The sequence below is a fragment of the Mustela lutreola genome, chromosome 14 (assembly GCF_030435805.1).
Source record: "Mustela lutreola isolate mMusLut2 chromosome 14, mMusLut2.pri, whole genome shotgun sequence".
Taxonomy (NCBI): Eukaryota; Metazoa; Chordata; class Mammalia; order Carnivora; family Mustelidae; genus Mustela; species Mustela lutreola.
This window is the reverse complement of record NC_081303.1, coordinates 73,671,404-73,689,344: the sequence shown is the minus strand read 5'-3', so window position 1 is coordinate 73,689,344 and position 17,941 is coordinate 73,671,404. Positions and strand designations below refer to the sequence as shown.

Below are 17,941 nucleotides of genomic sequence, written 5' to 3'. Positions count from 1 at the left end.
CAAGTCGGGAAAACCTGGTGAGACTCCGAGGAGCCAGACGGCAGGGAGCCATCGCGAAAGACCCGAGACAGCGAGGCACCCCGGACAGGTGCCACCAGCTCCTGGCCCTCTCCACCGTTTACCGAGACCCCACACCGGCTGGGGCTGGGTGCCAGCATGGCTTCCCGGGCGCACCTACCCCAGCCTACCTACCCCGGCCTTCCTCTCCCCAGCAGGGCTCACCCGCCCCTCCCACACAACCCAGCCGGCCACTGCTAGGGGATGGGGCTGTTTCTGCAGGAGCCACAGGGAGGAAGATGATCCTGGGGCCAGAGTAGACCCCCACTTTATTCTGTACGACACCCCCCCCCCCCCGGGGTTGCCTCCTCAGGGCCTTGTTAGGGATGTCAGGCATTTAGCTGGACTGATGAGTGGGTCAACACCAAGGTGGCCCTGGAAGCCTGGGCCTGAAGGTGAGAAGGCAGAGGAGGGGGCAGTGTCCGTCCCTGGGCTCTCTCAAAGCAGATCCCACAGGACTTGAGACGGCAGGGTGGACCCCCCAGAGGGCTCCTGGGTGGGAGCTGGAGGGGGCTTCGGTGTCCCAGCGGGCCACCAACACTTCCTCCCTGAGTGTCCCCCACAGCCGAAGCAGGGGTCCGCCGTGTGCTGTGTACATGAGGAGATCTGCCGGGGTTCACACAGGGCGGCCACTGGAGTCATCTCCCTCCCGGCCCCGGCACCTGCCGCCACTGGAGCAAGTCCACCGGAAACGGAAGCCTAAGCCTTCTCCTGGCTTTGTTGGGCTTCCTGGAGGAGGGGGGAGCTGGTCCAGGGATGACTCAGCACTGTGAACTGAGTCCAGCCCTGACCTGCGCATATGTGCATGCATGAGCCCGGGTGTGTGTGTGTGCGCACGTGTGCTCACGTGTGTGCGTGTGCGCGAGACGGCGGGGCAGGGGCATCAGCCTGCTCATGGGGAGCCCCACCCTGCCCCTCCCGGAAGAGCCTGGAGCAGGAACCCACCTGGGTCTGACCAGGTCACCCCTGCCGAGCCCCCCACCAGGCAGGCTTACATTCTTGGCCTTTTCTTCGAGTCTAACATGGGGACCCCTCAGGGCTGCCTGTTCTCTTGGGGTGAGGTCAGAGTGAATGGATATAGGAGAGAAGGGGGCCTGGCTTTAGGCGCTGGGCAGAGGGGCCCTCCGGATGCCCTCCAGCTACCATGGTCCCCAGCACTCCCCCAGACAGCTCTAACCACCACCCTACCTCCTATCCGTCCCCCGAGGGCCCCCACCCCACCCCGCCCCTAACTCCCACATGCTGCCCTGACCTCACTGGGGCCTTTGTCCCCGCCTCAGCCCTGTCTGTGGGACGGTCTCCTGCGCTGGGAGAGAAAGGGCCCCATTGTCCAGGCTGCCCGAAGACTTCCAAAAATGCTCAGCCTGTCAGTCCCCTGGGGGCGGGCGGGCTCACCCTGGGGGCTGCAGTCAGATCCCCAGCCCAAGTGGGGACCCCGGTCTCCTCGCTCCGTCTGCCTCCCCCGGACGGCTCGGGCCTTCCTGAGATGACCTGTCCGCTCCGTCCGCCCCGCTGGCCGCAAAGCAGAGCTTCCTCCTGGGAAGGATGAACTGAGGGTCTCAGGGGCAGAGCCCGAGGAAGGGGGGGAAGGGGGAGATGAGAAAAGAGGGAGAAGGAGGAAGCACGTGAGGACACCACGGAAGGACTGACTAATCCTCCGAGTGGGGGTCTGCGGCCTCCCTGCTCTTCTCCCTGAGTCCTCGGGAGCTTGTTAGCCAGGCAGGGCTGCTGACCCCTGGGGACTGGGGCATTAAGGGGAGCCGCCCACAGCCCCCTAACCTGTGTTCTGGGGACCCCAAGAGGTGTCTAGGGGCTCTTAGGAGCATTGGCAGGGGATGTCTCTTTGTGCCTCAGTTTCCCCATCAAAGTGAACTGAAGTTCTCTGTGACACGTGAGTGAGCTGAATAGAAAAGGAAGGAGCCCAGGAGAGACCCACAGATTGGGGAGCCGGTAAGGAACCAGGAACTGGGGACAGGGAGAAAAGCAGGTAGCAGACCACAGAGAGAGTTGGGGAGGGAGAGTGGGCTTGTGAGTGGTGAGCTTGGCTGACCAAGGGCCCGGGAGGGGCCGAGCTGGTGAGCTGTCTCCCCAGCCCTGAAGCCTCCAGCCACCCTTTCCCGGGACCCTGGGGCCCTGGCTCGTCAGCAGCTGAGCCCACAGCTGCCGGGGGCTGGTTCCTCGACGGTGGCCCCCTGGCAGCTGCCTGGGTTTATTTCTGGAGCTGCAGCTGAGTCATGGGGGAGGGCAGGGTGCGCGGGGCTGGAGGAGGAGGGCTGGCGGCTGCCGGAGAGGCTGCAGATCTTCTCTGGGCTCTGGGTCCCCTCCTGTTGTCCGGTTACAGGTGGGCCGTCCACCCTGGGGACCCTGGGATAAAGGGGCCAGAGCCAAGCGCTCCTGAGTTTGGAGAAGAGACAAGTGTGATCCGGGTTTGGGGTGCTAGGCTGGACCGTGGTAGGGAGGGGCCCCAGCAGGGACAGAGACACAGAAGTGGATGAGAGAGGAAACAGCGCCCTGTCCTCCGGCTGCAGACTCGGGGTGCGCGGGCGGGGGGGGGGGGGGGGGGAGCTCACCTGAGGCTCTTCTGTCCCCGCCTCCTTCATTCAGTCCCTTCCCCGCTCAGCCCCGTGGGACTCTCTTCTGTCTAGGCTGGGCCCTCGGACGCGGAACCAGCACCTGCTCCTTTCTTTACCCAAGAAGCCTCCTTTTCCCCAGCTCCCTGGGAAACCCATCCCTCTGTGGGGCCCGTCCTGGAGCAGGGCCTCTGCTGCAGGGTGGGGGCAGGGCTCAGGGGACCCGGAGGCCTGTCCCCAAGCCCAGAGTCCAGTTGAGTTTCCTGGGCTCGTGCAAGCTTGGTCTCCGTCCCCTCCCCTCGCGGTGGGCAGCCCAGAGGGCGCATTCCAGCTGAAATTAAACCACATTCCTCCTTCCCTGCGAGGATGGCATTACAGACACGGCAGCTGAGACACCACAGGGTCAAGTGGCAGCAGCTGGTCTCCCAGGAGGGGCTGGGGGAGGGCCGTGGGGCGCTGAGGCGCCCGCGCCTTCGGAAGCAATGAAGGACCTCTGAGTGATGGAAGAGGCCAGGAGGGGGGCAGCGTGCAGCGGGAGGTGTAAGGTTAGACCACAGGGAGCCACAGCCAAGTGGAGCCTCCAGCCAAGGGGTTCTGAGGGGAACAGCGGGGCCCCAGCCCCACCTCCCCAGAGGACCCTGCACGGACACCCTCCCCAGTGTGCACTGGGCACGCAAAGCAGGCAGGAAGGCGGACGGCCCCTTTAAGAGGCCCCACTGGGAGCTCCCTTGGCCGGAGCCCAAAGCCCAGGCCTTTGATTCCCTCGGAGACCCGGCGGGTGGCACCCTGGTGGCCCGTGGTGGCAGCAGCAAGGACAGCATTGGGCTGGCTGAGTGGAGAGCTCAGCCCCTGACCTCACCCTCTGGGGCCTCAGGCTGGACGGCCTTATAAGGAAGTGCCCCAAACAAACGGAGGCAGCCACCTCCGGCCCCCCACCCCGCCCCCGCCCCTCCGAGCTGTATTTACGGCGGTGGCGGCAGAGGCCCCAGAATAACCCCACGCTTGTCCTCCCGGTGGGGGGTGGTGCTGGAGGGACGGTGCCGCCTGCTCCTCCGGGGACCCACCCTCCCTAACGCTTCCTGTTGTCTGACCTCATCGGTTCCTTCCCTCATTCATTCCTCGGTTCATTCATTCTGTACCTGTTTGCTGAGCACCCTGGGGGCCCGCAGAGACCCTGGGCTAGACAAAGTCCGCGCTCTCCTGGAACTTTCCAAGAGGACAGGGTCCGCTGAGGTGCGAGGGCCCGGGTCCTCCCATTCCCTGGCCTGGAGCTCTCTCCTGGGCTCTCTGGGTTACCCCAGGCCACCCACCCTCCTGCTCTTGTCCCCACCCTGGCCTTCTCTTCCGAACCCCAAGGCAGCCCCTCCAGATTCTCCAGCTCAGAAGATGGGAACCCCCTTCCTGTTGCCCCAGTGAAAACCTGGGAACCTCGGCTGCCACACGCTCCTCCATCCCCCACGGCAGGCCACCAAGAGCTGAGATCCTGCGTCTCTTACTTCTGTCCTCTTCTTCCCTCCTGCCAGCGCCCCTGCCCAGACCATTGCAGTAGCCACCCCGACGCTTATCCTGGCCCAGCCGACAGAGGTCACATTGAAAACACAAATCTGGTCGTGCTGCATCCTTCAAGCCCAGCATTGGCTCTTCATTCCCCCAAGAAGACGGGCACACTTCCTGGCCACCAGACAAGGCCTCAGCCCAGAGACTCAGACTCTCCTTAGTCTCCCTGTGAACCTTCTCCCCCATCATCCTCCACCTCTGGTCACACGTGCCTTCCTTCTGCTCCACAACCCCCCAGGCTCTCTGGTTTGGCCCCGGGATTTTACAGGGGCAAGGATCCTCCCCCCCCTCCCCCCCCCCCCCCAGACCAGATCAGGCAAGGTCCCTCCTTTTACGCTCCCATAACCTCCTCCTCGGCTCTGTCTTCGAATGTGACTTCAGAAGCCCTTCTTCGGGACGCCTGGGTGGCTCGGTGGGTTAAAGCCTCTGCTTTTGGCTCAGGTCGTGATCTCAGGGTCCTGGGATCGAGCCCCGCAGCGGGGAGCCTCTTTCCCCTCTCTCTCTGCCTGCCTCTCTGCCTACTTGCGATCTCTCTCGATCTCTCTCTCTCTGTCAAATAAATAAATAAAGTCTCTTAAAAAAAAAAAAAAAAGAAGAAGGGAGCAAGGAACCCCGGATTCTCGGAGTCTGTACAGTGACAGCACGTAGCAAGTGCTCAGCAGAGTCTCCTGAAAAGCGACACTCACTCTTACAAGCTCCCGGAATGACCCTGTTACTGTCCAACCTTCATTTCTCGTATCGCACGGACAGACGGCCATTTCCAAAGAGAACACGCCTCCCACTACACACCCCCTTTCCGGAAGCCCTGACTTCTGTCTCACTCGCATCCTTCCCCTGTTCAGGATTGTGGGGGTGACCCTGTAGGGGATCAGGGATCCCAGTGTCGGGGGCAGGAGGGACACCCGGGGACAGGGAAGGACGGCTTGGCCTGGCCTCTTGTCCTTGGCCCCTGGCCCAGGCGGCAGTGCCCGAGGGCCTGGGGAGATCAAGCATAGGGCTCCTCTGTCCCATGACAGGGGCAGCGGGTGGCCCTACTTGCCTGGACGCCGAGTGCTGGCCCCCGGGCCCCGCGGGCTGGCGGGATCAGACCGGCCTTGTCAGCACTGGGTACAGGAAGGAGCTCAGGACCTTGGGCTGCCAGAAGGGTGGGGACAGAGTGGCTCCTGCACCCAAGGGCAGGGTGTATGTGACATGAGGGCCTGGGTCCCAAGACAGAGACTCCCGCGTGGAGAGGGGCACAGCGGGAGTCTATCGGGGCCTCCTGTCCATCTGCCCACCCCTCTTTGGCCAGAGAACCTGAGTGGGAGCCAGCGGGCCTGGGTCTTGTCTTCTCATTGTCCTCCGGCCCTCAGCCTTGCGCCTGGGGAGAGGTAGAGCTCCCAGACCTGGGCCAGCCTCCCAGTGTGGGAAGTTTCTTTCTCGGGTCCTTAACCCCGCCCCCAGCCAGAGGCTTAGAGGGGCAGAGAGCCAGAGCCCCCGTGAGCCAGAGCCCCAGCGGTTTCTCTCTGTGTATCTTGACTTCAAGGCCTAGGGCCCCATCTAACCCGGGAACCCTTGGCCTCTCCCGGCCCTCACGGACCCAGAGCCCTTCTGGGAAGAGAGGAGGGGGCGGGGAGGAGCAGCGGCAAGGAGAGGGGGTACCCCAGGCCGAACCTCGCCTCCTCTGGTTCTTCCTGCCCCTGAGGGTCTCCCCACACCCCTTCCCTGCCACCCAGCCCAGCGCCTCTCACTGCGGCTGAGTCTGAGGTCCAGAGAGGTCAAACACTGAGCAGGGGCCACACAGCCGCCCTCCTCCCGCTCTGACCCAGCCCTGTGGAGTCGGCATCGCAGGCCAGACGACTGTTAGGGTTTGGAGGCAAGGGGTTCATTATCCTGGCGGCACTGAGGGGCCGGGGGTGGCAGGGAGGAAGCCGATGGTGGGGCGGCCCCCAGCCTAATCCCTGTCATCAGTGCTGTGGGCAGAGATGATGATGGCCCTGGCTTCTGCCAGCACAGGGTCACCTGGACGGCCACTCGCCCCCCACCCTGGGCCCCGGGAGGCCTTCCCGTTCCTTCTCTCCGCAGAGGCAGCCCCTCCCTCGCACTAGCTTCGTCCCCAGTCACCCCATCTTTACTCCACCGGGCCCCGAGGACCCCCCCACCCCAGGGAAGGAAGAGTCCAGATGTTAGAGTCCAGATGTCAAAGACCAAAGATTGCTTTATTCAGGCAGGGATGAGCCAGACTCAACACGGCAGGAACACGGGGTGGGGGCGGCCAGGGCCTGGGAGCACCCCCTCCCCCGGTGGCCAGACCCCCTGCAAGGGTGCAGCGAGGAGGGACAGGGCAGGGGAGCCCTGCGGTGAGGACCACCATAGCCCCCTGCCCTGGGGGGAGCCCTTCCCAGAGGACAGGAGGGGAGAAGGGGTGTGGCAGGAAAGGGGCCTAGTCCTACGGTGGTTCGGCCGGCTGCAGCCTCCTGGGACAGCAGGGTCTGCGGGCTGGGGTGCATTCCGGAGCCTCTGTTCTCGGGACTCACCCCTGCTTCACCCTGGCCGGTCAGGCCTCTGGGACAGAGGCCACGGGTCGAGGGATCATAACTTAAGGAGTTCTGCCTCTGAGCAGGGAGGGGACATAGGGACCCCCCAACACGCACACACACCCCGAGTCCTCAGCGAGCGAGCTGCTCTCTAGTCCTCCCCTGAGGACCAGGAGTCGACATCATCCCTTGGCGTGAACTTCAGGAACTGGCCCACGCCCAGGTGAAGAGGAGGTCCTGCCCAAGGGGACTTCAGGGCACCCCCCTCATTGTCCTCCTCCTCCAAGGGGCTGCCTGGGTCCCCCTCGGGGCCCCCCAGTGTCCCCTGCTCTCCTCTGTCAGACTGCTGCAGCCCGTTCACCGCCCCCCCACTCACACGCTCCAACTCCTCCTTCAGGCTGGGGCCCTGGCCAGGGACACCCAGGCTGTTCCCCACCCCACCGAGTGTTCCCAGAGGGTCGGGGACCTGGTCCTCCCTCTCCAAGGAAACGGGGCCAGACTCCCCGTCCGAGCCCGAGGGCTCCGAGCTGTCCTGGGACTCAGTCTCCAGGGCGGTTCTCCGGACACCAGCGGCCGCGTCCCTTGGGCCGTCAACCCAGGGGACGGTGCCATCTGTGGCCTCAAACCCCGGGAAGTTCCCTCTCGGAGGGCCATTCAGGGCCGGGAGGGGACGGACAGAGGACCCTGGGCCCCGCGGGCCGGCCCCTGGCTGCCCCCCATCCTCTTCTTCCTTGTCTTCCTCTCCCTCCTCCCCACTCTCTTCCTCATCCGCAAACCCGTCCGACTCGCCCTCCCCGGCCCAGGCTGCAGGCTCAGGAGCTCGGCCCAGAGGTTCCACAGCCTCCCTGGGGACCCGGGGGAGGCGAGAAGCCTCAGCCTCCAGGTCCTCAAACTCCTCCGACAAGTCAGAGTCCTGCCCGCATTCCTCCTCCTCGTCCTGGTCCTCCCCACCCCCTCGCTGGGCCCCACAGCCCTCAGAGGTCGGGACGGGAGGGCTCCAGCCTTCCTTTCTGGCCTCCCCTTGCGGGGAGGGCCTCGGCTCTCCGACCGGATCCCACCTGGGGGAGGCCCGGGGCTGGAGATAGAGGCCCAGCGGAGTGGGGTCCGGGAGAGTCTCCCCAAGCTCGTCAGCCTCACTGTCTTCCCTGTTCTCGCCCTCCCGGAGGTCCTCAGCGCCGCCCTCAGAACCCAAGCCCTCCTGCTCCCCCTCCACCCCTGCCAGAGCCTCCGCTCTGCCCTCCAGCCCCCAGCCAGCCTCCCGGCTCCCCTCAGCCAGGAGCTGGAGCCCAGGGGCATCTCCAGGGATTGGGGTCGGTGCCCGGGGCTCAGTGGGCCCCAGCACTAGCTCTGCCTCTCCTGCTTCCTCCAACGCCAGTGGCCCGGGCCAAGGGGCACCCCTACTGCTTCCCCCGGGAGAGGGGCCCTCGGTCTCGGCGGGGAGCTCGGACTCTGCTCCCCAGGGGGCCTCCAGCTCTGCCTCCTCCCAGCCTCTGGAAGGTTCCAGGGGGTCCATGCTCCTCCTGGACAGGGTGGAAAGCTCTGGGTCCAGAGCATCTGCCTCCTCTGGGTCCTCTCTGGACCCTTCTGAGCCCTGCCTCCTCTCTCCCTCCAAACCTTCCTTGCCTGTGGGTGGTGTCGTCCCCTCCTCTCTGGCCGGGCAGCCTGGGTCCTCCGGCCCCCCCACCTCCCGCTCTGGTCCCTGCCAGCTTCCCACGGCAGACTCGCCCATAGCTGTCCCTAACCCCAAAGTGACCTCTGGGGAGGCCTGGTCCCCCCCGGGGGACTCCTGTCCACCTTCCAACACCAGCTCTCTCGCCTCAGATACTTCCTGGGCAGGTTGGATGCCTGGCGCCCGGACTTGCTCTGGTGGCCCTTCGGGGTCCCGGAAGCCCTCAATGCCTCCCTCCCCGCTGGCTCCCTCAACTGGCGCTCTCTGCTCTCGGGGCTCCGGGCTCCCCGGATGCCCCTCGCCAGCACTCCAGGCCTCCCCTGCAGCAGCCAGCCACAGTTGTCCGCACCCCTCAGGCTCCTCCTTCCCCGCGAAGCCACCGGACTCCCTCACGATGATGGGCTTTGCCTCAGCTTCCTGGCCCGCCGCCGCCCTGCCAGGGGGCGAATCCTGATCCTGTTCTCCACATCCCAGCGTGTCTTCCCGCCCCTGCTGGTGGGCACGCGCTGGCGACTGCCGTCCTGCCTCTTTCAGAGACCTCAGCGGCTCCAGGTCCCCCGTCTGTGTGGGGATCTCTTCCTCAGCCGGGGACCTTTGGCTTTCCTGACCCAGCTCTTCTGGAGGCCCCTGATTCTCTAGGTTCCACTCACCCACACGGCCCAGTGATTCTCGAGCCTCCTTTTCTAGAGGCCTCGGCATCTCCTGGCCGTCTTCCACAGACTCCAGTGGTTCTTGAATTTCCTTGTCTAGAGGTTTTGTTGTCTTCTGACTCATTTCTTCTGGAGACCACAGTGGCTCTTGAGTTTCTAGAGATTTCAATATTCCCAAATCGCTTCCTGTAGACTTTGGTGGTTCTAGATTCTCTGACTCTGAAGATCTCCTTGCCTTGCTGCTCTCTTCTTTTAGGAACCATAATAACTGTTGATTCTCATTTTCAAGAGATCTAAATATCTCCTGGTCTTTTCCGAGAGACATTGGTGGCTCTGGTTTCACCTTTTCTAGAGATCTTAATGTTGCCTGGTCTTCTTCTACTAGACACCCCACTGGATCCTGATTCTCTTTTTCTAGAGATCTCAAAGTCTCCTGGCCTTCTTCTTCTAGGCACTCCACTGGCTCCTGGTTTTCTTTTTCTAGAGGACTCACTGTCTCCTGGCCTTCTTCTTCTAGAGACCCCAAGGACCTCTGATTCTCTTTTTCCAGGGATCCCAAGGTCTCCTGGTTCTCATCTTCTAGAGACTTCATTGACTCGTGGTTCTCTTTTTCTAAAAGTCTCAGTATTGCCTGGTCTTCTTCTACTAGAGACACCATTGGTTCCTGGTGTTCATTTTCTAGAGGTCTCACTGTCTCTCGGTCCTCTTCTAGAGACCTCAAGGACCTCTGGGTCTCTTTTTCTAGAGATCCCAATGTCTCCTGGTTCTCATCTTCTACAGACTTCACTGGCTCCTGGTATTCTTCTTCTAGGGGATTCAGTGTCTCCTGGTCTTCTTCTAGAGACCTCACTGCCTCCTGGTTCTCTTCTACAGGTATCACTATCTTCTGGTCCTCTTCTTCTAGAGACCCCAAGGACCTCTGTTTCTCTTTTTCTAGAGATCCCAATGTCTCCTGGTTCTCATCTCCTACAGACCTCTCTGGCTCCTGGTATTCTTCTTCTAGAGGTCTCATTGATTCCTGGTCCTCTTCTTCTAGAGACCTCAAGGACTCCTGGTTCTCTTTTTCTAGAGGTCTCAATGTCCCCTGGTCGTCTTTTTCTAGACACCTCACTGGTTCCTGGTTCTCTTTTTCTGGAGGTCTCAAGGTCTTATGCTTCTCATCTTCTGGAGAGTTGAGAGACTCTTGGTTTTCTTTTTCTAGTAGTCTCAAGTTCTCTAGATTCTCATCTTCTAGAGATCTCAATGGCTCTTGAGTCTCCTTTTCTGAATCTCTCATTGACTCAAAGTTCTCTTCTAGACACCTTTCTAACACATGATTTTCCTTTTCTGGATATAAAAATGTCTCTCCATTACCTTCAAGAGACCCCATTAGTTCTCCATTCTCCTTTTCTACAGATTGCAATGTCTGTGGGTCCTCTTTTCCTACAGGTTTAAGTAGCCCTTGAGTCTCTTTTTCTAGAGGTCTCAGTACTTCTACATCCTTCTCTTCTAAAGATGTCAATAGCTCTTGATTCTCCTTTTCTAGATCTTTTGATGCATCTAACCTCTCTTCTTCTAAAGATCTCAGAGATTCTGGATTCGCCTCTAGAGATCTCAGTGTCTCGTGGCTCTGTTTTTCCAGAGATATCAGCGACTCTTGAATTTCCTCTTCCACAGACTTCAGAGTTTCTTCTTCCAAAGGACCCTGGGAGTCTTGGATTTCCTTCATGTTCAGAGCCCCATCTTCTTGCCGTGTTTCCTGCTGCAAACTATTCACCATTTTTACCTCTATGGCAGTTTCTTTCTCTGCCAGCCCCCAAATTTGCCCTTCACCTTCGTCCTGGAATCTGCTAACCATTCTAGACCCACTGGGTTCTCTCCCTTTGGCCTCTAAACTACAGGGGTCTGGGCTGAGACTTGGGGCCAAGGAGGTGTGATCCTCAGAAGACTGGCCAGTACCGGCCTCTTGTTGCTCACCCCCAGGCTCCTCTGGTCCTGGCAGAATGCTGGAAGGGATGGCCAGAGCCTGCATAGCCTCTGGGGCCTGCTCCCTCCCAATCTGTGGCTGGAGCAGGGAGAGGGGGGCATCCTGGGCTCCGATCTCTGCATCTATAACAGCGCAGGGAGCCGGAAGTGTGGGTGGGATGGGGGTGCTGGCCAGGGTTGGGGTACGGGCCTGGAGGAATTCTCGGCTCTTCAGAAAGCCTGGCACAGGTGTCTCAAGGGTATCAGGCAAGGGTAAGGAGAGGGAAGTAGGGCTCAGGGCAGAAAGCAAAGGTCCCAGATGCCGGCCCTCTGGGGTCCCAGGGAAATGCAGCTCCAGCTTAGGGTCTGGAAAGGCAGAGGGGAAGAGACAGTGTCAGTAGGGACTGGCGGGGAGTTTCGAAGCAGCTACCACTTCTGGCAAGAGTGCCCGTGAGCCCTGCCCCACCTTCCACTGGCTCGGCTGAGAGTCCACTCACTGGTACCGGAGGCCAAGGACTCAAGACCTAGACTGGGTCTCCCAGGATAGGAATTACTCTGGGGCTTAAAGAGCAAAGAAGGGGGTGGGGTGGGGCAGGGCCTGACCCCTCCTCTTACCCTGGAAGCAGAGAGAAGCCTTGGAAACACCACCAGGGGTCTGCAGCCTGGAATTCTCAGCCTCTAGGAGGGTCCTGGGGATGAGGGAGGAGATGCGGGGTCAGCCGTCTGCCCGTCTGTCCACAGGCCTCTGGCAAGCCGGCCTGGGAGGACTCGGCTGAGCCAGTGTCCCTGGCCCTGCGGGCTTCCTCTTCATTCCCACTGCCGCACAAAAGCCACACGTGGGATCACACTTGGCTGAGCCCGGGGAGTCCCATGGACAGAAACCACAGCATCGCACACATGCTTGGGACACACGGCCAGACTCACACACAGCACATTCCCACACAGTCCACACAGTGTGCACACACCCACACAGCCGCCCCCACCCCCAACCCTAGGCCAGTGATCTCATCCTCCCTGTGGGGCCGATTCTCATGCTAATCACCGCCTTTGTCCACAGTTCAGTCTGGAGGGTCTGAGTGGGGGGCTTCCCAGGGAAGTGGGAATTCTCATGCTGTTCCCATGGGATAGGCTCCCTCCTTCTCCCCCAGGGCCCCCAAAGCTGGTCACGGACAAAAGCAAATGAATTCCGCGCTCTCTCTCCAAATCCTTTTCATGCCTCAAAAACCAGTGGTTAAGCCGGGCCTGACCCTTTCCCCGGGTGGTTTGACTGGGGGTCGAAGCCCTCATCCTGGGATCTCTAAGTACTCTGGATCCCAAGCCTTTGGGGGGCAGTGGCAGTCTTTGTGTCCATGACCCTGCCTTGGTGCCCCACGGGGAATGAGGAGGGTCCGGGGATGGGGTGGGGGGTGCCGAGCATCCACTTCCTGCTCCTCTCAAGGACTCTGAGTCTGCTTAGTGTCTGCCGTGATCTCACCTCTGTCCTTGCCCACGGGGCTCCGACTCTCTGAGCTCGGGTTCCTCTTCTTCATCTCAGGTCCCTCACTGACCTTCCTTCTCAGGACCCTGCCTTCCCTGACCTCCTGATCCTGTCCCGGGGTCCCTGTCTTGGGTGGCCTGTGAATTCTTGGGGTACTGCCCTTGCAGGTCTAGCTCTGGCCCCACCCGAAGGCAAAGCCCCATCCTCAAGTTCCATCCCAGGGTTCCCCCCGCAACTCCCCAGGCCAATTTCCCAGAAGAGACTGTGGCTTTGAGAGAGGCAGCACTTCCTCGGTCTCAGCCTTTCTGGAGCCAACAGGAAATGTGATCAGCGGCAGGGCTGGGCAGGGCCAGGGGGCTGGGGCTCAAGGGGATTCAGGCCCCTGACATTCAGGATGGAAGAGGCCTTGGATGTCACCCAGCCCCTCCCCCACCTCCAGACAAGGAGACCAAGGCCCAGGTCGGGTGCCCCCGGCCCCAACCTGCAGTTCATCCTTTGTGGGGTTCCCCGGGGACATCATCCTCTTGGCGTGAGCATACACACACGTGCGCACGCACACACACGTGCAGACTGGGCTTTTCAGCCCCTAGGCGGGGTCTGGATGGAGAGCTACCCCCCCACGCCTGTGTGTCCAGCGGTCTCTCCTGAAGCCGTCCCACTCAGCAACATCACCCCCCCTTGGGGGACCTCCTAGGCCCAGGAGACTTTTTCGTTCCTGAGCACACACCGGAGCAGGTGGGCTCTGGTGGGACACGCCCTAGTGGGGTAGGACGCTGGCCGGGAGTCACAGCTCCTGGCGGCAGCCCAGTTCCCACCACCCATGGCTCTGGGCCCCTCTGGTGGTGACCCGGCCTCGGAAGGGGTGTGCGCGTCCGTGCGCCTGGCCGGGCCCGGAAACCCATACCTGTAGGTAGCCACCTCCAGGCTGAGGGACATCTTGAGCTGTGCCAGCTGCTGCCGACCTTCCAGGACCTGGGCGATCTGGCCCTGCAGGCCGAGCTTCTCCTGCTCCAGAGCCTCCACAGCAGACTGCAGAACAAGGGGGGGACAGCCCGTGAAGGGGCAGGCTTCCCCCCTAACGAACCCGCGGGCCCCCTGGGCTGCAGCTCCCTCTGCTCCCTGGTGGATCCCCCGCCCCACAACCCTACGTCCTGCCCAGGGCACCCCCTCTGGGGTTTCTGAGGTCTGCGGCCCCTCCGGCCCTCTGGGAGTGAATGGGACTGCAGCTCCCACAGGAAGGGGGAGGGGAGGGAGGAGGAGAGACGGATTCCAGGGAGGAGACGGGAACAAAAGTGGATGCAGAAGGAAAAACGATTAATCAAGAGGCCTGGAGCCCGCAGTCCGGGTCCCGATCACTGTCTCCCGTTCTCACACGAGGCCTCCACCCCCTCCACTTCCCACATGTTCTGGAATCTTTCTCCTCTGAGAGGAGAGGTGGGAGGTGGCGGTGGCCAGACCTCTGTCTGGCCCAGGCGGGAGGCTATTTTCTCAGCTGCTGGTCCCATCCGTGCCGCGTCACGGGGAGCAGCTGTCCCGGGCTCTGGAATGTGCTGGGGGGGAGCTGAGCAGACGTTACAGGGGAGTGGGACTGGGGCCGCACATGGGGGCCACTGAACCCCTCTCGTCAGGGGGAGGGGGCAGTTAGGAACTGGGCAGACTCAGCGCTGGGGAGCAATGGGGGCTGGGAGTGGGGACCTGTGCATCTTCTGAGCAACACCAGAGCCCAGGAGAAGCGCTGCTGGGGGGTGCTGGAGGGGGTGGTTATGGCCAGTGAGGAGGCCACTGCCACCGACCGTCCTGTGCCTGACCCTCCCCTGACCCTCCTGGCAGGCCAGGGGTGTGCTCTTTGACACGGCTCTGAACCCCCCACCCTACTCTAGACAAAGTGGGGGAAGTCAGCCTTCTGGCACCAGGACGGGCTTTCTAAGTAGTGGCTCCTGACTGGGCAGCCACCACCAATCCCGCAGCCCGCTGCCTTCCCCAGGTCCCTGAGCCCCACGGAGACCGCAGGGCTCCCCGCCCTGCCCCTGTCACCTGGAACTTCTCCGTGGCACGCAGCCGCTCCTGCCAGCGGCCCTCCAGCCTCTGCTCCAGCGCGGCCCTGCGCTCCCGGAGGCCGCCACGCTCCGCCTGCAGCTGCTGCAGCTCCAGGCGACCCTCGCGGGCGCCCTGCACCGCGCGGCCCAAGCGCTCCCGGGCCTGGCCCAGCGACGTCTCCATGCGCGCCACGCGCTCCTGGTAGCCACGCACCGCCCCGCGCCACGCGTCGCCCAGCTGCCGCGCCAGCTCCTCCAGCTCCGGCGCGGGCGCGGGGGGCCCGCGGGGCGCGGCGGGCCGGCTGGGGGCGCGGGGCCGGGCGCTCAGGACCGCGCGCTCTTCCTCGTGCGCCACGCACACCACCTCCAGCTCGCGCTCCAGCTCCGCCGCCCGGGCGCTCAGCCGGGTCTGGGCGCACTTCTCGGCCTCGGCTGCACGCCGGATGCGGGCCGCCTCGGCCGCCGCCCGCTCCCGCGCCAGCCGCTGCTGCTGGCACTGGCCTGCCACGCCCGCCACCTCTTCCGCCAGGTTGTCGCGCGCCACCTCGGCCGCGTGCTTCTCCCGCCAGCGCTGGTCGACGAGGGCCCGCAGGGCCGCCAGCTCGTCGTCGGCACGGGCCCGCCAGGAGGCATCCCCGGTCTGTGCCCGGAGGCCTCCGAGCTCCGCGCCGAGCAGCTCATTCTGCTCCTCTAGGGCCTTCACCCGCGCCAGGTAGGCCTCCAGGCGCCGGTTGAGCTCCCACATCTGAAAAGATTCCTCCCCCAGGCAGCCCTCCATCTTGCTCGTGAGCCTGACCCACCGAAGGCGGAGAGACGCCGGGCAGCGGGAGAAGCCAGCAACTCTCACAGCTCTTAGGACGCACGGGGAGGGGAAAGGAGACCTCCGGGGACAATGACGGGGCGGGGCGAGAAGCGGCGGAGCGACTGAGCGTCGGGAGTGAGAACGAGGCTATTCATACTCCCGCCAGCCTGGCGGGAAAAGGGGCGGGACCCGGGCCTTAACCCCTGGAGTTCAGGAAGCGGGTCCAGCCCGCGTCCGTGCGCCGCGCTGTGCAGGAGCTGGAGCGAGCACGACGCCTGCCCGGGGAACCCGATCCCACGAGAGGCTGCCTGCGGGGGAGGCCGTGCCCAGAGCTGGGCCTGTGGAGGGGGCCGGGGACCGACGCCTAGGGGGGGCGGGCGGGCATGGCGGGGGTTGGGGGTCGGCAGCGGGGCGGGTCCCTGTTCCTCAGCACCCGCAGCAGAGGTACCGCTTACGAAGTCCTCGGACTCGGTTTCTCATCCACAAAACGGGAGCAATGATGGGCCTCTCACGGGACGTCGGTTCGTCTCGCCCTGGAGAAGGCGGCATCGCAGAGAGGACGGGGGTGGGGGGACCCCGCGTGGAGAGAGAGTGCAAGGACGCTCTGTCCGGAGGTGCGGCGTGTGCACAGACGCCGGGACGCGGGGAGATGCGCGGGGCGGTGCGCGCCCACCGCTCCGCTCGGTGCTTCCCGCCGCTCTTCCCTGTGGCCTGAGGCTCACAAACCCACTGTTCGGGGAGGGCAAGGCTCCCCCAGTTCCCAGGGAAGGGGGCCCCTTCCCGCCCTCGGTGTCACGAGGCGTTTAGTGGGCAGAGGGTGCCCCCCGGTGGTGAGCGGCGGGGCCGCGAGGAGGAAGGGAGCCGAAAGAAGGGGCCCTCCTGGTCGCGGCCGGTCCCTTTCCTGGTCCTTGTAAGGGGCCGGATCGTGTTCCCACGTCTTACCGGCGCGCTCAGACGGAATCCGCAAAACACACCTTTGAGGATTCTGCATCCTGGAAGCTGAGAGATCACTGGCGTGGGAGCCGCGGGGCGGGCCCTCTGGAGGAGGGCACCCTCTGCCCGGTGGAGGGGCCGGTAAGGTGCGGAGAACACAGAGGAAAGGGCAGCAGCGTCCAAAGGGGCCGGAGGGGACCCGGGGAGGCAATTTCTGTTCACATAAATCCAGATTAATCTAGGAAGTGTTAACCACGCCCCTTCTATGTGTCAGCCCTCGCCCCAGCCCAGGACAGTGACATTATGACAGAACCTAGCCAAAGTGTCGGTGGAGAGCTGGGGGAGCTGGAGCACGGGCAGGGTTTCCGGGTTGCGGGGCGGGCGTAGAACAGGGTCAGTGACCTGTCCGCCGTCTCACCAATACCCCACCCCTGTCCCCAGGCCAGCTGGGCTTTGGAATTCACTCAAATCGTGGACTAAAGGCCTAGGAGGGGCTGGTGGGAGCAGACCCAAGGCTGAGGCTTCTCCACCCTCACATTAGCCCACAAAGTCTGCTGTCTGGCCTGGGCTCAGGGCTCCCAAGGCCTATGTCCTGTCCGGGGGAGAGCAGCCCATCTGACTTTTGCACTTTCTGGCTAAAGAACCTTGGGCAGATCACATGACATCTCTACGTGCCCCTCTGTGTACTGTTTGGTAAAGGAGGTTAATACCCATTCCCATAAGCTTGTTGCGAAGATCAAAGCAGATCACGTGTGGGGACGTCTTCAAAGACCATCCCCACGAAAGCCATCACCTGGAGCCAACTCTCTCATGAACCCTGGCGCTGCGTTTGGGGATCGTGGAGAGAGGAAATGCTCAACATCCTGAAGAGGAGTGTGGCACTGAGTTTCCGAAGGCAACCACAGCCTGGCGGAGCTGCGGAAATGCTCAGCCGACCGCCAACAGGTAAGTGACACTTGAAGCGATGACATGTTCAGGGGAAGAAGGCCCTCCGTTGGGGCCAGTGGGCACTCAGGGGGTGCGTGGAGGGCCACATGGCCTCCTCTCCCCTGCCCTGGGGTTGTACTGGATTCCCGGGACTTTTGTGAGGCTTTCGGCTGCACTTTTGTCCCTGGGCCCAGGCCACACGGACCACATGACACTCCAGTGGGCAGACACAGAGTTCAGCGGCCGTCCCCAGAGCCTGATGGCCGCGGACGTTTGCTGAAGAGCCGGAGGAAAGCGCAGACCTCATTTGTCTGATCTACGGCTCGTGCAGGAGCCGAGACAGTTTGACCAAATAGGAAAAAAATGAACCCAATGACGTTTAATGGGGATAAATGTAAAAATCTGCTTTTGGTTTCAAAGTCAGCAGGCATAAGAAGGGACCAGTGAAGAGGAGAGCTTCTCCGCTGAAGACAGACCGAGGGTCTTAGCGGACCACAGCTTGTCGTGAACCAGTGCTGGGAAATGGCTGCCCAGCCCAGTGAGCGGTTAATGGACACGGGGTGTCCAGACCAGAGGTGAGAGCCCCGTTGCCCTCAGTACGTGGAGGATAGTTCTGGACACTGTTTTCAGGGGGACTTTGAGGGGTTGGAATTGATCCCAGAGGAAGCGGGCAGCGAGAGAACCTGGAATGATGTTCGATGGAGGATTTCTCCGTCTGCTCCTGTCCCAGTGAAGCTCCAGAACTAGAACTGGGAGCCTCTGAGCCCCACACCGCCCTGGAGGAGCGTCCCAGAGCCACTGGG

The 17,941-nt window shown here is 62.7% G+C and overlaps 1 protein-coding gene and 1 long non-coding RNA gene across 2 annotated transcripts; both read right to left on the bottom strand.

Annotated features, from left to right (window-relative positions):
* Nucleotides 1-356: 356 nt before the first annotated feature.
* On the bottom strand, nt 357-3,050 carry LOC131815134 (uncharacterized). The gene is made up of 3 exons (XR_009347589.1): nt 2,628-3,050; nt 1,453-1,593; nt 357-786 (listed from the first exon to the last, which is right to left on the bottom strand). It is a non-coding gene; the product is annotated as an uncharacterized LOC131815134 (long non-coding RNA).
* A 3,313-nt stretch (nt 3,051-6,363) lies between these two features.
* On the bottom strand, nt 6,364-16,005 carry NES (nestin). The gene is made up of 4 exons (XM_059146118.1): nt 14,475-16,005; nt 13,345-13,469; nt 11,579-11,652; nt 6,364-11,329 (listed from the first exon to the last, which is right to left on the bottom strand). The coding sequence occupies exons 1-4, from the start codon at nt 15,252-15,254 to the stop codon at nt 6,852-6,854; spliced, it is 5,457 nt and encodes a 1,818-aa protein (XP_059002101.1). The 5' UTR covers nt 15,255-16,005; the 3' UTR covers nt 6,364-6,851.
* Between the last annotated feature and the right edge of the window lie 1,936 nt (nt 16,006-17,941).